Below are 22,301 nucleotides of genomic sequence, written 5' to 3' on the forward strand. Positions count from 1 at the left end.
CTGTGTTCGGGCTCTGGGCCCCCCACCATAATGTACCACATGAGGGCAGATTTCTTTCTGACGTGTCCCCAGCGGCCTAGAACAGTGCCTAGAACACAACGGACACACCATCAAGTTCAAAGACATGTGGAATGAACGAGTGAGTGAATCTGTGCTAGAAATAAAATAGAGGGAATCCGGAACCTGAATCCCCATCATTACAGATGACTTGGGAGGAGGGGAGGATACGGCATTTGGTATGTTTCTTTACTACGCATTGATTGCAATACTGGGATTTTTTTCCAACTATCAGACCAGGAAGCATTAAGAATGTAATATTCCAAAATGACAACCGGAGACCCAGCCCTTAGGCTGTGCTGGTGGCAGTGTTTCTTGGGTCATTTTCTCTGGGCGCCAATATGGCGGGTAGAACCAACAAAGCCAAGGAGACACGCACATCCTCTGGTGCCGAGAATTGTACTTCCAAGATCTTTAACTTTCTCTTCACTTGTCTTGATTACACAATAGCTCCTCCTCATTGGGTCTGGCTTTTGTCAGCTGTAAACAGAAGGCTGGAAAGACGAGTGCCCTTGGACGTCCCCATTCCGTCTCTAGGAGTCAGAGGGAGGCATCTGGGAGCCCGTCACATCCAGGGTTACTGTGCAGACAATGACATTATCTCCCAGGAGTTACTTGGAAAATAGAAATAAAAGAGTGCATGTGAACTAATACAACATTATGTGTTGACTCAATTTTTGTTGAATTGGAAGAAAAAAAGAAATAGTGAATGTAAAGCATCTGGCCTAGATCTATTGAAAGGGCAGAAAAGTACTTTACCATTCAAACAATTTTTTTCTTTTCTTTCCAAAACAGTGGTTTACCCAATGACCTCTACGGTTCCTTCCAGTGTTGACAGTCAATAAAGTTCTAATGAGCCCTGCCCTTGGGCTTACCCTGCCCCACCTCTGGGGGTCACAGAAACCTGAGTAATTTTTAATTCCAAGCAAGACCACACCAGTCCCACCCAGTGGGTGGGCTGATTCCTCAGATTCCTGTCCCAGTGTATCAGGAGAGCTGGAGGTATCAGGTTTCAGAACCAATATGGAGCCCATCCTGGTGGTGCCATGGTGGCCAGGACATCCGCTTTGGACCACCAATGCCGGCCACATCCATGGAAGTGACCAGCCACAGGTGCCCTGCTTCAATGACTTGGGTCCCCACTAAAAGAAGCTGAGGGCAGTTTCCATGGTGTTTTCCTTCTCTTCGACTGAACTCATGGGTCCAGCACAAAGCTCGTATATACGGAGTCTTCCCCATCTTAGTAAATTTCACTGAGACCCAACCCTAGGAGTTCTGCACGGACCCTCCCAACTCTTTCCCCCAGGCCCAAGCTCCTCCAACTCATCAGCAAGTCCCGTCAGCTCTACTTTCAAAATGTCCCAGCTCTCTCTGTCATGGCTCCCCCCACCCCTGCTGGCAAGCCAGCCCTTGTCTCTGTGCCTGTTTGGTCTCCTCGTTAGGCTCCTGGCTTCCGCTCCCACCCATGGCGCTTCGTTCTGCAAACACAGTGACCTGCTTATTTTTAGCGTAAATCCAGTCACATCCCTTTCTTCTCGTAACCCTCCGATGGCTTCCCAGATAGAACCCCAGTTCCTTCCCAAGCCTGCAAGACCCACAGATCCGGCTCTGGCTCTCTCGCTCTCTCTCTCTGGCTTCATCTCCTCTAGCCACGCTGGTCCTTTTCCCAGGAGAGCTTGTTTCTGGCTCTACACAGCTGGCTTTTTCTCACACCGGCTGACACTTCACCTCCTCGGTTCGGGACTCCAGAACACCCTGAGTAAAGCTTTGCCCCACCACCGCCTCCCAACAGGTCCGTTCACGTGGACCGCCACGGTGTGGGTGGGAATGCCTTGAGGAGGGCAACGTGGCAGGATCTACAAAAGCTAAAAAGATGGTCCCACAGCCAAGAAACCACCCATCAACAGATGTATGAAATGACTTGTGAGCAAGCACGCTCACGGCAGCCTTGTTTATACCAGCAGGAGACCAGAAACAACCCGAACCCCACTGAGAAAGGATGGACAATCTGTACATCACACACAAAAGGATACCTTGCAAAAACAACGCAGCTCTATGCGAACTGGGACGGAGCCATGGATGCGATGTTTCAAGTGAAAAGAGTGAGGTGCCAGACTGTGTGTACAAAATTTGGATTAAAAAAGAAATACATGTGGGACGCCTGGGTGGCTCAGTTGGTTAAGCGGCTGCCTTCGGCTCAGGTCATGATCCCAGCGTCCTGGGATCGAGTCCACATCGGGCTCCTTGCTCAGCGGGGAGCCTGCTTCTCCCTCTGCCTCTGCCTACCACTCTGTCTGCCTGTGCTCATGCTCTCTCTCTAACAAATAAATAAATAAAATCTTTAAAAAAAAAAAAAGAAATATATGTAATTGTGTGTCCATGCCTAAAATATCTCTTAATGCACACTTAATTGGTAATGAGATTCGTCTCTAGCCAGGGAACTGGGTGGCTGGGACACAGGAGCAGGAGGACTCTCGCCTCTATATCATTAACTCATTTGCATTTCTTCCCCTGGGCCCCAGTTTACACAAAATAATAATAATAATGATGATGATGATGATAATAATAATGGATTCCCACCACCCTGACATGATCTTGATTGTTTATTTGCAGGTCTTCTCCTTCCAATGCCTTCTGAGAGCAGGGAGCTTGGCTCTGAAGGATATAGAGCAGTCACAATTTGGGTGAGTAGTCACAATTTCACGGGTGCCAGAAACACGGCCCCAGGCCAAAAATGAAATGGTTCCCCAGATGCTGCAGGATGCAGGAAATTCCACCCTTTAAAGCTTTCCTACTGCAAACACTACTGGGGGAGCAACAGTCCTATTGGCTCCCATTCTTTCCCTATGTGCACCAAGAGCACACCAAGTTGGTGGTTATATGTGCATATGACTGATAGACTAATTATCTAACAGGCTGTTCCCCTAACAGACTGTGGGCGCCACAAGGCAGGGTCCACGGCAGCTTCAGCTTACTAAGGGACTAGGATGGTAGATGATAGAAGGGTGGATGGATGGATAGGTGGGTAAGTGGATGGATGGATGGATGGATGGATGGACGGATGGACAGATAGGTGAATGGGTGGATAAATGGATAGGTGGGCAGATAGGTGAATGGATAGATGGGACAATGCCTTGTCTTGATAGAGATTCACTTAACAAATCCTGACCTTTTGGTACAAATGAATTTGTCCATTCAGCCTACGGATGTTCATTGAACAACTACCAAAAGCCAGATTCCCAGCTGCATACTGGGGCTCAGCTATGAACAGACCATAGTGACTCTGTGCAACTCTACGCAGTTGGTTACCACCCCATGAGACAAGAAGTGTGATGGGAGCTGAGCGGACCCCTAAGTCAGTCTAAGTTTGGGAAGTCTCCAGGAGGAGATGTGCCCGCGGTGAGGCTGGAGTTGAGAAAGAGGTGAGCAAGGGAGATAGAGGGAGAGCTGAAGCCGTGGGAAGGGCGGGAGTAATGGCAGAAGGAGCCCTGGAGGCCGAGGGAGCCCCTGAGCTCGCTGGCAGGAGTCCCGCGCTCCCACTGCTCTGCAAAGGTAGAAGGGGCTTCCCTCCTTTACCTTCCCCCTACCCCCTTCCCAGCACTTCCTTGCCTTCACACCACCCCTCTCCTCTCTCTGCCCTGTGTTCTCTTTGACCAGAGGTGATTCCATTCCACCTAGTTCAAAAAAGGACATGGACTTTTTACTGAATGCTTCTGTGTGCCAGGCACTGAGCCAAGCACTTTGCACGAGGTAAAGCATTCATCCATCAGAGTATTTCTATCCCGTTTCTAGTCCCTCCGTTAAAGACAAGGCACAGGGGGTCCCTCCCAGGAATATTCCCTCGGCCTGCCGGCCTCAGGACAGGCCGCTGCTTTCCAAGAACGGTGCTCTGGAGCCAGAGCTCTAGTCTGGGCTATCCCGTTCACCAAGTGAGAGACCTTGAGCAGGCAGCTCACAACTGTGCCTCCATTTCCCCATCTGTAGAATGGGTGCTATACCTACCTCCTAACGTTGTTGGGAAGAGTAATTAATATGAAAAGTTTCTAAAACAGTAGCTGGCACATAACAAGTGCACAATAATGTAAGCTCTTTGCACTCCGGGCACAAGCACGCTGGGTCCTAAGCACAGCCCCTGGAGGCAGCCAGGCCGGCTGTGGGGCGGGCTCCAAGGCTTCCTTGCTGGGTGAGTTTCAGTAGCTGCTTACCTGGGTCTGAGCCTCCGTAAAAAGGTCTACAATAGGGTCACTGGGGAATTAAATAACATAATGCAGGTGTGTTTTCTCTGTTTCACAGAAGCATTTTTCAGCTTTCTAGTATTTTTGCTAAACCTAGTGTTTCTCTAGATGGGAGAGCCGGTTTTGCTTGTTTTAACATGCAAGATAAAACACTCCAACTAGACAAAATGACGCAGAGTGGAAGATGTGCGTCCCCGCCTCCCCAGCCCCTAGCCATCGGAAGCCCCCACTGGCTCGGTCTCATCCTTCCAAAGACATTCCCAGTGGGTGCGAGCAGTAGCTTCATGTGCCTCACTTTTGTCCACAACACGAAAGAAAACGTTCATGGCTCTTCAATTCGTTCTGTGGTCAGCTTGAACGACTCATCAACAATGGACGGAGAAAACAAGAGCAAACAGTGGAGAACACTGAAGATTTTCTTAAATGGTTGGTGCCTTCCACCACTGACTTTTTTCTGTCTTGTGGGAAAAGAATATTAACGGATATCAGAAGTGAAACAATGTCTGCTCCCAGAAAATCAAGACTTCCTGCCAAAGAGAAAGAGGAAGGTAGGGGACCCCCATTTCCGGGGCGACCTCTCTTCCCTCATCTGTCCCGGCAAAGTGGCTTCAGGCAGGAAACTGCAGCCTCAGATCCAAGGTTAGGAAAGGAAGCGCAGGGAGGCACAGCTCCCTCCTGCTCGAGATCTGCACGAGATCATCCACGCACTGATTCAAACGTTCCCTTATGTTTTCACTTAACACGCATACATTTCTGTAAACATGACGTCAGGTTTCTTCACTTACGAGAAAGTAATGCCTACTTTGTTTTTTAATTGTTTTTTAGATTTTATTTGAGAGTGAGAGAGATAGCGAGAGCGGTGGAGGCGGGGTAGAAAAAGGGAGCAGCAGACTCCCCCCTCCCCAGCAGGAAGCCGGACACTGGGGCTCGACCCAGGACCCAGAGATCAGGACCTGAGCAGAAGAAGGCAGAGGCGTAACTGACTGAGCCACCCAGGTGCCCCTGCCATTTCTTTTTTTTTTTGTTTAACTTGAGACTATATAGAATCATGTCAGGCAAAAAGTCATCCACTGAACAGAATTGTTAATGGTTTAAATAATGCATCTAGATTTTTTTCTGTGTTTAGGACAGTATTGTGCAAGCTCTGGCTCCTGACATCTTGGACCGGATCATTCCGTGCTGCAGGAAGCTGTCCTGAGCCTTGCTGAGTGTTTAGCAATGACCCACTCACGATGATGTGCCATTTGTAATCCCTCCCCCCGCAGCAGTGCCCACCAAAAATGTCTCCAGACATTATAAATGTCATCTGGATAAAAAAATCACAGCTCCTTCCCAGATCCTCAGGCCCAAACACGATTCCCCCTCTTGGTTCATGGAAAGGAAACAGTGAGGCAAGTTTTCACGAAATGAGACCCCAATCTGGGCCATCACCCCCCCACACCCACCTTCTGAGGAGAGGAGAAAAGGCTGGGGCTTGGGCACCTGAATAATGACCCAGTAGCTGGGTGTTCGTATCTTCTCCGTCTTCATCGGTCCCCACCCTGTCCTGCCAGCCAGGGAGACTGGTTGGCTCTTCAAAGGACATAAACCAGCGGACCCTTCCTCTGCCGTCCCCAGGATCCAGGAGGACTGCCAAATTCCAGAAGTTACTCTGTGTAGTTTAGGGCTGCTTGAAAGGTGCTCAAAGACCCCTCGGGGAATCTTGTCGGCGCCACTGGTGAAGCACATACAGGAACCCAAACTCCCTCCCTCCCCTCCAGCACCCAGCCTCCGTTTCTTCCCATGGCCAGCCTCCCGACTGGCCTCCCTGCCTCCAGGCAGCCCCACCAATCTAGTGTTCCCCCAACTGCACGAATGTCTGTTGAAACCTAGACCTGCGTCAGAGTCGTCAGAGTCGCCTCTCATCATCACCAACGGCAGCCTGCTTGTGGCGGGTGGGGGGGAGAGCAGGAAGGGACCCAGTCCCAGGATCCAAGAATCATGCATGTCAAAACCCTCCACTAGCAAGATGGACTTCAGACCCTGAAAAAGGGAAGTGGGGAGAAGGAGGGGCTCCCTACTTGATCCAGACACACATCTTCCTGAAGAGAAAACCTCCCCACTCAGTGTGTGGGGCTCAGCTCAGGAAAGCAGAGGGTGAAATCCCTTCTGGTGGGTGGGCTCCGGATGCTCACGTAGCCCAGACAACGCTCCAGAGAATGACTGTTCGCAGGGACACCACCCCCCCAGGAGACCCCTCTCTAGGCCAGCTCGGTCCCTGGGATTCAACAAAGGGGCTTTTTGAGCAAATGCCCTATCCTGCGCAATGAGCTAGCTAGAGAGGTTGAGATGGACATGGTCCCTACTCTCACGGGCGTAGAGTCTACTGGAAAAGCCAGACAATGGAACCACCAAGTGTCCCCAGTGCCTTGTGACCACCAGGTACAGTAGGCAATCCGAGAGCAGGTACCCGTCCTCTGGAAAAGATCCTGGGCACACAGACCAAGACACAGCCCCTCCTCTCCAGAAAGGATGTGACTCAACATTTTAGAGCCGGAAGATACTAGATGGCAGGGGTTCCTAAACTCAGCTCACCACCAAGGTCACCAAGAGAAGCTTGTTTTTAACAAAATGCAGGTTCTTGGGGGGTCTGGGGGGCACAGTCAGTTAAGCAGTCCACTCCAGCTTTCAGCTCAGGTCATGATCGCAGGGTCCTGGGTCCTGGGATCAAGCCCCACATCAGGGTCTGCTCAGCGGGTGAGTCAGCTTCTCCCTCTCCGTGATCTCTTACTTTCACTCTCTAAAATAAGTAAGTAAAATCTGGGGCGCCTGGGTGGCTCAGTGGGTTGAGCCGCTGCCTTTGGCTCAGGTCATGATCTCGGGGTCCTGGGATCGAGTCCCGCGTCGGGCTCTCCGCTCGGCAGGGGGCCTGCTTCCTCCTCTCTCTCTGCCTGCCTCTCTGCCTGCTTGTGATCTCTCTCTGTCAAATAAATAAATAAATAAAATCCTAAAAAAAAAAAAGTAAGTAAAATCTTTTTTAGGGATGCCTGGGTGGCTCAGCGGGTTAAGGTCTCTGCCTTCGGCTCGGGTCATGATCCCAGGGTCCTGGGATGGAGCCCCACATCAGGGTCCCTGCTAAGCGGGGAGTCTGCTTCCCTTCCTCTCCCTCTGCCTGTCTCTCTGCCTACTTGTGATCTCCGTCTGTCAAATAAATAAAATCTTTTTAAAAAATTAATTAACTTAAAAAATAAATAATTAATTAATTAATTAAAAAAATCTTTTAAAAAAAAATGCAGGTTCTTGGATGCTAGACCCAAGGCAGAAGGGCCTCAGGAACCCTCACAGAGATGCCGGTCCCGTGGCGGGTTAACAGTTCTACTCCCGGGGCAGTGCTGGGAGTACCCAGGGGTACCCAGTTCAGTAAGATGAGCAGAAAGGAAAAGTGACATGGGTCTCCAAGGAGGGAGTTTAGGATTTGCTTTGAGCAGAATGTGGGGGTGACTTCTCCTCAAGAAGCTGAATGAGCTCACGCAGGTGCTACCCACACGCAGCTCCAGCCATCAACGCAGCAGCAGGAGCTGTGGGGGGGGGGCAGGCACCGACTGTGAAAAGCCCCCATGCTGTCCCATGGGCCTGGCCTAGTGGGGAGACCACAGAGCTGGCCAGCTCGGATGGTGACAGTGAGTAGTGACAGAGGCGACACCCCATGTGTAGAAAGGAACCCAGAGAAAGATCAAGAGAGGGAGAGTAACAAGGCAAGAAGTCCTTCCGGGCTGTCTCCTTCCCTGGGACACCAACCAGTTCCGGAGGCAAGTAAAAAACCGATGTTAGCAGGGCTGTGCTCCCTCTGCAATCTCTAGGGGAGAGTTGGTTTTGTTTTTTTGTTTTTTTTTTTAAGGTTTTATCCATTTACTTGAGAGAGAAAAAGATCACAAGCAGGCAGAGGAGCAGGCAGAGGGGGTGGTGGGAAGCAGGCTCCCCGCTGAGCAGAGAGCCCGATGCGGGGCTCAATCCCAGGACCCAGAGACCATGACCTGAGCCGAAGGCAGAGGCTTAACCCACTGAGCCACCCAGGGGCCCCGAGAGCACTTTTTTTTGCCTCTTCTGGCTGCTGGTGGAGGCTAGCAATACACTCGTGGATTGTGCCCCGGCCTGTGGTCACATCTGTGCGGTCTCTGCCCCCGTAGGCGCAAGGCGCTCCCCTTCATGGGTCTGTGCCTGCCCCTCCTGAGGACACATGCCATCCTGCCTTCAGGCCCACTGCACTCCAACAGGACCTCATCTTACTTCAATCACCAGCAATAATCCTATGTCCAAATAAGGTCGCTTTCTCAAGTTCGAGGGGGAGGGCGTGGACGCACCTATTGGAGAAGCAGTTTCAACCCAGAACCACCCATGAAATCCCCAAAACCTTCCAGCCAGCAAGTGCCAGAGGCTGCATGCCTCTCATCCACCCAACTCGGACACCCACCTGGGAAGGTCACTGGTCAGAACCAGGATCCTTCCTTAGAAAATGCTGAGAAACAAGGAACACGCCATGGGTCATCAGAGGGGAAAAAAAACAAAACACTGAGATTTGACCTTGGAAACACTCTTTAGCAAGCTGTTCCTTGAACAGGTCCCTGGAATTAGCCTTTCGACTCTCATTTCTATGCTTTTCTTCCACCCATCTTCCCCATCCAGATGTTATCCCAAAGAGGCAGGGGAATCACAGTGTTTATGACGGTGCCAAAAATAACTGAGCATTCCATGAAACTATCAACTCCAATGCAACAGTGATTTTTTAAAACTCAGGAGATCAAGTTTGTTTCTCAGATGATGATGCTCCATGTTCCTAGCAGACAAAGGCTTTCAAGGTGTGGCGCATCTTGCATCCGTGGGCCCTGGGCATGGAGCCAGCCTGGGTTGGCCGAACGGGGAGAGGGGGCAGATCTCGATGGCTCGAAGTGTCACCAAGCCTCCCTATGTGTGGCCTGTAGACTTCAGAGAGGCAGATGAAGACTGTCAACCAGAAGAGAAACCCAGGGTAACCAGGATCTTAGTAAGGGGAGTCAACAGTTATCACATCAAGGAGCAAGTTACCCCTGGGAGAACACACCTGCCCATTGCGGCATCGAAATTTCAAAAGCAAACCTGATCTCCCAACCAAGAGAAAACCCTCACCACCCACTGAGCTCAGGTGGCTAGGGAGACATTTGCTAAGAATCGTTGCCGTTCCAGGGATAACAGAGAGCTCCCTCACCTGGAAAACACATTTAAAGAAACCCTAGACTGTCCTTCCTTCCTCTCATGACCAAAGACGGCTCTACTTCCCAAGTTCTCCACCTGCTTATAAAGGAAGGCAAACTCAGCTGCCCCCTCCCTGCCCCTGCCCCTGCCCCCGCTCCCAGCAAGAGAAAAAGCCTGGAGAAATGTTCCCAAGTCCTTAGAAGCCCCAGAACCTCGACAGGAATTCACATTCATGAACTGACATTACCCCCAGGAAACCAGGCAACAGGCCCCAGAACCCCCACTGTCTCCAAGCCTTGAGGAGTTTCTCTCACCCATCCATGACCCTGTCTTGTTTTCTAACATTCAAATACAGGAACTTCAGGACTCAGAGTCTACCCCACCGCTAGACCCCCCAACCCCCAAGAAGAAAATACTGATGGCCATCATTATGGAATCGTTTCAAATGAGAAACAGGCTAATCCTTCCCTTGCTAACCCGCAACTGAGACCGTGGGCCCAAGAAAGACAAGACAATCAGAAATCGCTATTGAAAACACCCGCTCCCGGCCTTCCGCAGAGCTTCTAGATGTGCTGTCTGCAAGGCTGGAGGGCATCAAGGTGCCAAGGACCTAGACAGGCAGGTCTCCAGTCAACAGACACTCAGCTCTGCTGAGACGTCTCCCCTATGAGAAATCTCTCATACATGGGGCGCTGGACAGAGCTTGCCTTCAGACAACGACGGCTTTTCCTGCAGGCCAACCAAGAAGAAAAAAGCAGCATTTTCATTTTTCCTCCCAGAGGGCAGCCTTCACAACATCATGTACCTTCATAAAAGCGAGCTCACACTGGTCAGCCAGTGGGCTAACAACTAGAGGACGAGGGGGAAAGAGGCAGTGCGATCCTCACCATCGTGGGGCTGGAAATGAAACCACCCGGGCCCACGAGAAGCAACAGCAGGGCCCCCTTCTCCCACAAATGGGCTTGAGGGAAAAGCCGAGGCAACCACAGTTCCCGTAGGGACCTGTTGAGGGGACCTGGCTGCTTGCCTATCAGCTCAGAGCTGTTGAGAAAAAAAAAAACCTACTGTTGTGCCCTGGACCCAGAGGACCCCATCGGCCATCCGTGGGCGTTAGTGGGAACGAGGATAAAGGACAGTCGAGCAGTGAGCCAGGCACAAGCCCTGATTATGACTCACTCCAATCGTTGGTTGACTTTGGGGCGTTTCCAGAACATTGTCTGCATTGCAGTTGGGCACAGCTCCTAAAAGCCAGACTCTAGTCCAAAAGCAGGTTAAGATGCTGATAAGAAAACCGTGCTTTTTCCTCCAGCCCTTTACCCCCATGACTTCCTTTTAACACCCAAGGTCTCACGTCTTGACTGAGAGATAACTGCCAACCTAAGACCTCTTTTCACTTTTCGAAAGCAAAGCAATTGTGAACTTGACATACCAACCAGATAAATCCAACTTAATAGGAACGTTCAATGGCCAAGGACAAGCCGTCCAGAGCAAAGAATTAGGTTAGCAGAGGTTAAATTACTTCACATCCAATGCCAACCCAAAGTCAGGAATTGCTGATCTTTGGGTAGAGTTATAAATCAAGGATTAGGAGGCTGCAGTTGAAGGAACGGCCCTATCCTACATGGAAAATCCTCTTGCTCCCACTTCCCTTTGAAGCCAGCCTCTCGTGCCAAATATTAACCTATCCCTTCCTGGGGGGGGTACGCCAGGACACTTCAACTTGGAATCAAGGACCCCGGGAGCCCACTCAAGATCCTCACGAACACCCAGCCAGTGCACAAGCTCCACCAGTCCCTTCTGCTCCCCAAGCAGCTTACTGAGACCCAACGTCCGACTTACCAGGCACGCAGAATGGTTAGGGTGCTTTGAACAGGTGGGCACCGCCGCGAGCCCAGCAAAGATGGGCAAATTCCAATGCATTGAACACTTCAGGGAAAGCCTACCCGTCCCACTGCTCGCATTTGATTGAAGGCAAAAATCCTCCTCAGCGGTCTGCCCAAGGATCGTCTACCATCATTTCGTTTCCCTTCTCAAAATGTGGAGGCAGCAACTTGACCCTAATGTTTCTCAAGAGGGTAAGCCTTACACAAGAGGTTATTCCAACAGAGGGTCCCGCACACCTCCTGACAGCCCTAGTGGCCAGAGGGGGTATTACACGCAGCGGAGGCCTGGGGCCCTGGAGGGCAGGATCCTCCTGCAGCTGAGCTGTCTGTCTAGGGACAGAAAATGAAACTCCAGCCTTCCCTTGGCACACAACCTTCCTGCTCGGTCCTCTTAACGAGGCTGCAGCCAACCATAAATAAATTAGGCTCTGTCACTATTCCACTCATCCTAGAGACTTTAAAAAAAAACCAAGTTGTAACCCAACTTTCACGGCTTCTATGGAGAATACTTTTTATTATACAAGTATCGTATACACAACATTACTCGGGGAATGTTTACAGCCATTTCCAAACCTCCATTTGACCCCCACGCACGGTACCACACACCCACCCATCTTCCGGTTCAGCACGGTGGGAACGAGACACAAAACTGTTGCTTGGTGAACAGAGAGTTTCAGTTAAATAGAAGCTTCCGCACCAAGAACAGAGGCCAGGATCCTAATTCTTCATACCCTGTGTACATTATGAATAAAACCTAAAAGTAGTGTTTTAGAGTACCCCACCACCTTGAGAAGTTAATATTAAAGTCGAATCCCATTTGTCAAAAAGTCTTAAGAAGTGCACCCGTATTTACAGACCCCATTAAATTATGCATAAATAAAATCTGTACACTCAACGCACTGTTTCTCAACATACAGAGCCTCCTACGGGACTTGGGGGGGGGGGGGGGGGGAAAAGAAAAAAAAAAAAAAAAAAAAACTACAACAAAAAAACCGCCTCATGCCTACCCTTTTCAAGTTTACTCGAAACCAAGACGTGAAATAAATACGCAAATAAAGCTTCAGTACCTTAAAGGAACAGAACATTTCAGAGCCTCTCATTTGAAGAGTTAACTCTCAGAATTAAAAAAAAAAAAAAAAAAAACACAAAAAAAAAAAAAAAAAAAAAAAAAAAAAACACAAAATCATCAGCAGGCTTCATTTCTACAAGTTTCATAAAACCCAAAGGCCCCCTTTCAACAAGGGGTTTAAGTGTGTCAAATACCACCTATTAAACTAGTCCCTAAGCGGAGAGAATCTTTGCTTCCTACCGTCTGTAGGATTTGGTATCTGAAAAAGCCAGATAAATACTTTTAGATAAATATGGATTGGACACAAAAAACCAGCCATGACCTTAACACTGCAAGTTACTGTCACTCTGACTCGCATCGATTTGACATTTCAACAGCTGTGGGTGTGGGTTTTCTCGTGAGCCCAGGGAATTTATTTAAAAGGTTCTAAAACTTGTAGCACCATGTTCAGAGAAAAGAATGGGGTTCAAAAGAATAAAATGAGCTTAATGAACAAAGAACCAGTACTTGTCACCTTCTGATAACTTGTCCAGATTTAGAGACACATTTCAGCGCTAGAGAAAGAACACTAAGGAATCCAGGAGGGCACGTCAAGATCCAAAAATGAGTGGAGGCCTTTTTCATGGGAAGGTGGGTCACAAAGTGTCCCCCGGCCAGAAGGGTTCCCGGTCTGTCTGGGTTGAGACGGATCGTGGAGTCCTTTTCCCTCGAGACTCTTTTCAGCCCTTGGCTCACGCCCATCCTTCATTTTCTGTGCTTCTCCATTTTCTCCAGGGTTTTGCTAGAATCGGCAGGACTCTGGTCTCCGGGGTTCATGTAGGATTTGTCTAGGACTATCAGAGCCTCTTTGATGTAGTTCTGTAGAGCGGACACAGCAGCACAGATGGCTTGGCTGCCGAACCCGTGTGTGATCAGGCTGAAATGAGACAAGCAGTTCTGTATGTTCGTCTCCAAGACCGGGGTGGGCCGGTTGTTGCCGTTGGGAGTTCGGTCTTGATTGAGGAGGTCTGTGAATTCTTTACACACCTGCCTGGGAGGATAGTCAACACACACCGGTGAGCTCCATCTAGCTCTTGACAGGGGAAGAGGACAAAGCCGGATCACCCTGAGGAGTGGGTAACCCAGGAGGCGTTCAGAACTTCCCAAAGAAACAGCCTTTGCTACTAACGGTCAAAGTCTGCACACTGAGCACCTACTACGCGCCAGGCCCTGAACTCAACTCTTTGCAAGGACTCTCCTTTAATCCTCATCGGCAATTAGAAAAGCTAACGGGATTAACCCCAGTCAGAAGGCCAAGGTCACCAGGACTAGTGCGAGAGATGGGGAAAGGTGGGGTCGGGAATGCAGCCCAGGAGGTTACTTATAATGGATAGCTGCTTATTTGGAGCAGCTTGGTACACAGACACCAATTTCTTCAAGAACCCCAAAAATCCACATCTCCCCCAAAACTCACTGTTTACACAGCTGGTTCACTCTGCTCCCTCTTGCCCCATTTTCCAACTGGATGACCTCTGCCTCGTTTACAGTAATTTTTTAAACCAATTCACAGTTGGCCTCTAGGAGAAATCCTGACAGCTGCATTAAAGTAGGATTTGGGACACTTAGCCTGCTCAGGTGTCTCCCACAAATCCAACTGGATCGTTACATTTAAAAAACAAAAAGTCTTGGGGTGCCTGGGTGGCTCGGTGGGTTAAAGCCTCTGCCTTCGGCTCGGGTCATGGTCCCAGGGTCCTGGGATCGAGCCCCGCGTCGGGCTCTCTGCTTGGCGGGGAGCCTGCTTCCTTTCCTCCTCTCTCTGCCTGCCTCTCTGTCTACTTGTGATCTCTGTCTGTCAAATAAATAAATAAAAATCTTTAAAAATAATAATAATAATAATAAAATAAAAAACAAATAGTCTTATCAGGAGGTAGAAGACATCCACCATCTTGACTGGATGGGACCAAACAAAGTGTTTCCAAAACCTTTTTGTAGGGTATGGAGACACTAATGAAAGGATGGTTGAACTATTCTGAGCTGCAGAACTCAGCAGCTCCAAAAGCACTCTTTCCTACGCAATACATTCATCTGACTTCTAAGTCTGACCCAAGAGCTCACTTATCTGACTTGTCAGAGAAAAGCCCCTGGCCAGCTCCAGTTCCTCCACACCAGCCCTCAGTGAGCATTTCTTTCTTTCTGGAGCACCTTGGACGGTTCGAGACAAACCGCAACCCCACCACCACCAACTCCCTGCCAAGTTCAAGATCAGAGCGCCGGGCCGTCAAATTCAAGTCTGGATACTCACTGTGCAGCCAGCAACATGTTCTTCCTAGCGGTCATCTCGTTCCGCCCTCCAAGATGGGGTCTCGTGAGATACTCCGCCACAGGTTTACTAGGAAATTCTGCTTCACAGACATAGGCAAAGTCCCGAGCCAAATGAACAGCCTCACCTAAAATCACCAGCAATGACAAGAGACTCAGAAGGTCTGCAGTCACCCCTGGGAAACCTCCCCCTCCTCTTTCTCTTCTAACCAGGAGGGTCTACCCGTCACTTGGCATCTTAAAATGAAATCACCCAAAAGGAAAACCACTCAGCGCGCATGTGGAACTTTCAGTGGGCTCGCTCCCCTAGAAACAGAGCAGGGAAATGCAAAGCATGTGGAACAAAATGACTGACATCTTTCACTACCCTGGAATAACGCTAACCCGTCTAGGCCCCCAAGCTTAAGCTTCCGGAGACACACCCACATCTTCCCTCGATAATAAAAGTTAGCCTTGTGGAGAAGCAGGGAAACTTAAAAAGATTAAGTGCGTTGCACAAAAGCCGACTGGTCACTTCTCCTTATGAAACCGTGACAAAGTCTTTGCTGGGGAACCTTCTTTTTAAACCAGGGTGCCCCATTACTGAAGGAGGCAGGTCTCTGGGATGCTTTTCACCAAGAAAGGCAGGGCCGTGTTTCCACTGGAAATGTTAGTGCAAACAGCCCAACTACGATCCTGGACTACCCGCCCTCTTTTGTCCCAATCACTGGGGGATCAGAGGGACAGAAAACGAACCCGGACTCCTCTCCGACCAGAGATGCCTGGGCCTGGCTCCACAGTGCCAAGGCTGGCCAGAGCTTTCCAGAAACCCCCGAGAGTGGCACCCCACCCCCACCCCTTCTCCTCCACTTTGCCACCCCAGACTTCCTAAATCTGAGAACTACTGTTTTGGCACACACTTTCTTATCCAAGGACCTCAGCCCCGCTAGTAAGAAAACCTCGCAGAGCCACATTCAGGCACCTCGCACACAAAACCCACCATTCTCCATGCGGGACAGCTATGCTCCAAACGGCAGCTCCTTTCTCCTGGCCCTGACCTCCAAAGACACTCGTAAAAAGGTAGAGCCGGCTCTGCCAAGTCTCTTTCAGCATGCAGGAGCGCCATTAGACCAGGGACAGAAAGCGATCCGAAGATCGCCTGGCCACCAGGCCACCAGCCCTCATTGGCTCCCCCAGCCCAGAGCGGAGCCCAGCGCCCTGCTGATTGGGTGAGGGGCCGCTCTGGCCTTCAGATCAGCCCCTCCGTGCCCCACTCCATCTTCCCGTGCACAGCAACAGCGAGCTGGTTTTTGAAAAAAATTATTTCACTTCTCCCTTAAGCGCCCCCCACCCACCCCCACCTCGCCCCCACTTATTTTTAAGGCTGTAATTGCATTCTTGGCTCTCTTCCAGCTTGGGGGTACAGGCCCATTCAGTACATGAAAATGTTACATCCTACTATTTTAGGACTGGGGAGAGGGGCCCCACTTTTTTATTCATGTGGGAAAGGAACAAAGGGCTTGTGAACGGGGTTAGCCCCGCGTCCACAGGGGCTCTTCTCTTCCCGGACCACAATCCTGATACCCCACAGCTACCCAAGCTGGAAATGGCGCTTCTTCCCACCAATGTGCAACCGGCTTTTTAAACAGTGTGCCAGAAGATCAATCCGTCCTCCAAAAACGGGTCCACTTGCTAGAAATGTCCCAACACCCTAAGGGTGAGAGTTCTTAGGTCAGGGAAACCGAATACTTTTTCACAGTGATTTTCTGAAGAACCCAGAACAGGATACTTAAGCAGTCAGGGACTTAAGTGTGAACTCATTTCATAAATTATTGTGATTCACTACAACGAACTCACGACAACTCTTCTTCATCTCCGTTGGCGACAGGGCCATCTTTAAGCTTTCCTTCAGGGAAGAGTTAAGGACCCAGATGACACAGAGCCAACTAAAAACACCATAAAACCAAAAAACAAAACTTCACTGACCTTCTACTAAGGACGTCAGGAGAGTGACGTGAGCAGCTTTCCGTCTCCCAGCTGGCAGATTCAACCCGATCTTGTCCAACTTCTCCCGCAAGGACCGGCCTCCATTTTTAGACTTGGCTCTGGGTACAAGAAAGTGAAGGGCAGCTAATTTCAAAACACTGCACTTCAAAATTCTAAATTCCGGCCGTGCTGCGATCAAAACGGAAATCTGCGAGAGTTATCGACATTATGTGGCTCATAATCAGGTGATACAGGGAGTCAGTCCCCTGTAATTAATGCTCTCTCCTATCATCCCCAACATTTTTTCTTTCCAATCACAGAACATTTCAAGTTGTGCTGGAGCAGATGAATTTACTGCAGCAGCCCCCTGGGGCAACAAAACGCATGGGGCTCCCCCTTCTCCAATGGGATGCCACCACTTCATACATGCAATCAAATCCTAAGCAAATGATAATCTGTGAGCGCTGTTTTAGCACTTCCTTCTACATCTGGCACTTTCCAAAAGGGAAGGAATGTACTAAAATTCTAAGCCGATTAGAATTCAGTGTTAGGTATAAATGTTACATAAATGTTAAAAATACCTCCTCGGTTCTTTTATGTTACTCACGGTCAACCACCCAACCACCATGGCCAGAGAGTCTGTGTCCCCACGTACCTTCTGAGAACACCTCCCAGCAAAGAGGCATTTAAACACTCAGGCGGGGACAATCGCCTCTGGACTTCAGCAACTGTAACTTTGTATTTAGACGTGGAGCTGAGGAGGGACAATCTTCCCGGGACTGAGCAGAAGACCTCGCTGGGATTCATCACAGCCCCCACAAGCTCCTTCTGACAAGGGAGACTCAGTGGGTTCTTGGTCATTGAAATGGGACCTGTAAATAAGATCACAAGTGGCAGTCCCAAAAGCTGCACTTAAGAAAAAGGGACCCTTGCAAACCGCTCACCAAAAACACCACACGTTGGACTATGTAAATTACAAGCGGATTTTTTAAAGTCCTAGTCTTCAAAGATAATCGAATCTGAAATTCACAAGTTAACACCTTACAGATAACTAGTCATGACTCCAAGCATGGAGGGTTTTCACTTTCGAGCCACTGTTAAAATCTGTTTAATTAGAACACTTGTTTTCGAAAGACTGCTTCAGCCCTAAATAAATGGTGATTTTTTTTTCTTCCTCACTCGACAGACAACCAAAATCACCAGACACATTCAGATCCCCTCAAGATTTCACAGTGTGACTATCACGGTAAATTTAAAAATACAAACAAACACGTTCTATTACAAGTTTCCTGGGAAATCCAGTTTATTTTCTGAGTTTTTCTTCAAAAACCATTTCCCAACTGATTTCGAGCAGTTTAAGTTCCAGCAGCAGACCCTAACTACCTTTCATCTAGAACCAACTCCCAACTCCGAAATAGCCGGACTGGACTGGTAATCCCCTCAGTTCGCAGCACGCTAATTTCTTGAGACACTCCCTGCCTGATCCTATTTTCCAATCCCCTCCCCCACTACCCTGCATAAAGCCCAGCTCTCACACACACTGTCCCACACCCTGGTCCTTTTAAAGCTGTATATTTGGTAGGCCGAACCGTTTCAAAACCTTTTCTTACAGTTTAGAATAGAATCACATCTACTCATTCAACAATGGTCACAGAATCGACCACCCAACTAAGGTATGTGGTGTGGTTTTTTTCAGTGTTAACTCACACTGGAAGACTAACAATGTAAAAACACCACCCAATTCAAGGGATCGTATTCCCCAAGAGAACACTATGGAGTAACAAATCCGGATTAATCTCTTACTGGAGACAGCTCCTAAGAGTTTTCTTACCATCCTTTCTCATTTAATTTACAAAGAGATCTCTTCTTACTCAGAAAAATCTACCTTCCTCCAGCCCCCGTCAGTCCCTTCCCCAGCACAGACGTCCCCGGGTCGGCCACCAAACGCCCCCACCTTGCCAGGATACATGCGTGGCCCCGGGGGGAGAAAAGTTCGCTCTCACTACCTACCTTTGCGAATAACAGTCTGATCGTGCAGAAGCAGGTGCTGATCATCAACATTCTGGGAAGAAACAACAAAGTTTCTCTTAAATTCGGGGGAGCCTGGGGTGGGGGGGGGGTGTAGTAGAAGCTGGGAGGCGAGCAGGTCCCGGTTCGAGGGCCAAGAGCCGAGGAGCCGCTCACCTGCACCTCCTCCATCTGGTGCGTCATGTCGTGCAGCCCCAGGTTCTCAGCCAAGCCCGCGGCGTCCAGGGCGTGCGCGTGGGGCAACAGCAGGTCGGAGCGGCGGTAGGCATCCCTGCGGGCGCCCATGGCGCCACCCTCCAGCCCGGAGAGGTGGGGTAGCAGGCCGGCCGGGCGCCCGTGGTGCGAGGGCAGGCCAGCCCCCTCCTGGCTCTGGCGGCCCGGCCAGGCCTGCTGCTGGCTGCCGGTGGGGGCTGGCTGGTGCAGGGGGTTGATGGCAGCGGCGTAAGCTTCTCCCAGATGCGAGTAGGGGTCGGCCGACTGCGAGTAGGCCAGCTGCTGGTAGGGCGGTGGGAAGTAGGGTGGTGGTTGGTATTCGGCGACTCCAGTATGGGAGAGGGGTGGCGCGGGGCTGTAGAGGTGCTGCCCGGCGGAGGAGAGGTGGGGGAGGCGCGGGTTCCCATTGCTGCTCGCGTCGTGGCGATCCTGGGAGAGAGAGAAACAGAGACCCCGCTAGTACGAAACCCGGCTACTGCGAACTGACCGCAGCCGCGGCGCTGAGCGGCGAGCCCCCACGGGACCCACCGCACCAGCACGAACCCAACCCACTGGGCCTGCCCTCCGGCCGGGGGGCATCCGGAGGCAAAGTGCCCCGGGGGGTTCGTTGCAAACCCAGAGTCCACGGAGTAAATAGAGACTTCGAAAAACCTGGGGGAACGCGTCCTCAAAGCCCGGCGGCGAAGGCCTGGGCCCTGCGACGCCCAAGGCGTTCTGAAGCGCCCAGTCCGAACCCCAGGCCTTGGGCCAAGAGCAGGCCAGGTCCGGGCCAGGCGAAGAAGTCGGCATGCGGCGAGCACGATGCGGAGCCCGCTCGCCCACCAGCCCGCACATGGCGGCGCCAGACCAAAGAACCTGCGGCAGCTGCGAGCGCGGATAAAGCGCACAAAGCGGGAAGTGCGCATCTTCCCCGCCCCAGGGACCCTCCCCTTCCACGCCCTCAGGACAAAGACCTCCGGGGGAGCGACACTCCCGAGCAGGATTGCCACCCAGCGCCGCTGAGCCGCTCGGGGAGGCACGCACCGCAGCCGGGGCTGCCCTCCCTGCTAGCCGCGTCCGGAACAAGAGGGAATACAGCAAGTGAGGCCGCCTTGCCCGGCCACGATCAGTGTCCCCACAGATCGGGGCACAGGGGGAGAATGAAGGACCCCGAATATTGGGCAACCTTGCCTGCGCACGTCCCTTGCCCCCAGGCTCTCTGACTTAATTCTCAAAGGACTTGTCTCCCTGGGTTCGAGGGGTCACAGGGGTAGCGGGGAACCCGGAGAAACATGGCACTGTCGCCCCCTAGCGGAAGTGCCCGGGCCTGCCGACAGGGGCAGCCCCTTGAGGTCCCGCGGGCTCGCAGCCCTCGCGCGGCCCCCCAGCCCGGGCTCCACTCTGCCAGCGCCCTGGCGCACACCTCCGGCCGCCCGCGTCTTCCTCTTCCCGCTCGCCGCCTCCCTCCCTCCCACTCTCCGAAACTCTAGCTCAACCTGTCCGACTGGCTGGAGCACTCCCGAGCGCTTACGGCCCCATCTGGCCCCAGGGCCCCCCCACCAACACTCCCCAGCCCCCACTTCTCTTAAAAGCCAAACTTCTGTCCTTTTCTTGTCTCCCCGAGGAGTTAGCGGGGCAAGTGACAAGCCCGCCTCGGAAGAGACTCTGCAAAGGTGTCGCCGGCAAGTCGCCGCGTCTGACCCCTTTGGACGGAGATGTGGTGCGTAAAAGCCACGTCTAAGGGTTGTAGACGGGACGCTCTTCCGAGAAAAGGGGAAGAAGGGCTGTTTTGCTTCGCAGGAGACCGACCGGTAAGCTCTGCGGGTGGGATCTGCCATTCTCGGTCCAGGCCCTGTTCCCGAGGGTGGATGTTTAGGAAAAGGCCCGATTCAGGAAGAGAGCCCCGGAGAAACGGACTAGGGGCGCCCGGAAAAGTGGACCCAGTCCCATCGAGGGGCAGAGGCTAGTGCCTGCTCGCTGCTCCCGCGCCCTCGCCCTCGCCCCCACCTGGGTCCAGCGGCCCCCGCCTCCCGGGCTGTACTCGGGAGGGGCCAGAGTGCGCCCCTGCGCCCAGCTCACCTCGCAGTCCTCTTCATACTTGACATTATCGGTTATTTTCCACAACATGGCGTCCGGCGTCCCCCAAAACAGTCGCCAGTTCAATCCAGGCTCCCCCCACCCCCCGAGCGGTAAATCCAAAATGGGGGTCACGGTGGCTAGCCGTCTGCCGCCGCCCCCGCCACGCGAGGGCCTCGCTGTCCCGGTCACTGGACGCGCATCGGCGGCTCTGCGAGCGCAGATGCTGCCGCCGCGCGTGCACAAGCCGCTGCCGGCGACCCGGGAAGCCGCGCCCGCACTGTGTGTCCCGGCAATAGCCGGGGGACCCGGGCGCCTTAATGAGAAGGAAATTATCATAACTCCTCCCCGGGGGCCGGCACCAAGGCCCAGGCGCCGGGCGGGGCAGCCCCCAGCCAGTCCCAGCCTAGCTCCGCCCTGCACCCCGGCGGGGCGCCTCGCGGAGAACCGAGCTGCGGGGGGCAAGGAGAGGAGCCGCGTGGGCGGCACCTCTGACAGCCGCCGACCAGCTAGGTCGGGGTCCCCAGTCGCGCCGTCCATCAGTCATCCCCGACATGCGAGGTTGGCAGAGCTGGGGCCCGGGATCCACATACCTAAGAGCCAGCCCCCCTTCTTTTTTCCAACGCGCCTTCCCCCATTCTCCAAAAGACGTTGCCACCTGGAGTTAAGAGACCCCGCGTTCGGGTCCCCCTCAGCTGCTAAAATGTCCCACCCCACCCACTCACGGAGACTTAAGGTTTGGGCTGGGATCTGGCAGCCAGAGCCCCGACCCCTCCGAGAGACGCCTCCCCTTCCCTCCCTCTCCGTGGTCATAGCGCCGGTCCATTCCTCCGAGGGGCTGGAAGAGCGAAGGCCTTCTGGGGAAGTCTGCCCCGAGCCCCACGGAGCGGGCGGGCCTCCAGCAGCCAACGGCGTCTGGCCGCCATCGCCCCAAGGTGCATCTCCGCCGCTGACTGCGGCTGGGGGTCACCCGCGCGCCCTCACCCAGCCCTGCCCAGCCCTTCCCAGCCCTGTCCAGCGCTGGCTCCGCAGCTGCCTCCGACGGGCCAGGCACTCGGAAGCCTCAACTCACGCAGGAAAAGAGGTGCGGGGCGGAATACAACCCAGGCGCCACGCGCGGGGGAAGGGAGGAGGTGGGAGAAGAGGGAGGGGCCAGAGAGGGACCCCGCGCGAGGGATGAGTACCCCAGTTCTGCAGATGCAGACGGAAAACGAAAGTTACGCAGAAACGCTGCCTCTAGCCCCAATATTTATTTGCCACCCAAACCTGAACGCAATGCGCAATATTAAA

At 52.2% G+C, this 22,301-nt stretch overlaps 1 protein-coding gene across 1 annotated transcript; it reads right to left on the reverse strand.

Moving 5' to 3' along the window:
• Positions 1-12,545: 12,545 nt before the first annotated feature.
• Positions 12,546-21,350, reverse strand: LOC111141756 (transcription factor AP-2 gamma). Its single transcript, XM_022494561.1, has 7 exons — positions 21,015-21,350; positions 18,900-19,385; positions 18,726-18,777; positions 17,371-17,587; positions 16,716-16,834; positions 14,734-14,878; positions 12,546-13,482 (listed from the first exon to the last, which is right to left on the reverse strand). The coding sequence occupies exons 1-7, from the start codon at positions 21,348-21,350 to the stop codon at positions 13,197-13,199; spliced, it is 1,641 nt and encodes a 546-aa protein (XP_022350269.1). The 3' UTR covers positions 12,546-13,196.
• Between the last annotated feature and the right edge of the window lie 951 nt (positions 21,351-22,301).

This window comes from Enhydra lutris, unplaced genomic scaffold, assembly GCF_002288905.1.
Source record: "Enhydra lutris kenyoni isolate GAN:26980312 unplaced genomic scaffold, ASM228890v2 scaffoldscaffold6, whole genome shotgun sequence".
Taxonomy (NCBI): domain Eukaryota; kingdom Metazoa; phylum Chordata; class Mammalia; order Carnivora; family Mustelidae; genus Enhydra; species Enhydra lutris.

What these genes read in the sequence shown, in the direction of transcription:
- LOC111141756 (XM_022494561.1), bottom strand. Translation starts at nt 21,350, where the DNA reads ATGATAATTTCCTTCTCATTAAGGCGCCCGGGTCCCCCGGCTATTGCC. An exon ending in TCAGACTGTTATTCGCAAAG is followed by an intron (nt 17,588 to 18,725) that starts GTAGGTAGTGAG and finishes TCTTATTTACAG; the next exon opens with GTCCCATTTCAATGACCAAG. An exon ending in AACATGTTGCTGGCTGCACA is followed by an intron (nt 13,483 to 14,733) that starts GTGAGTATCCAG and finishes CTATCCTCCCAG; the next exon opens with GCAGGTGTGTAAAGAATTCA.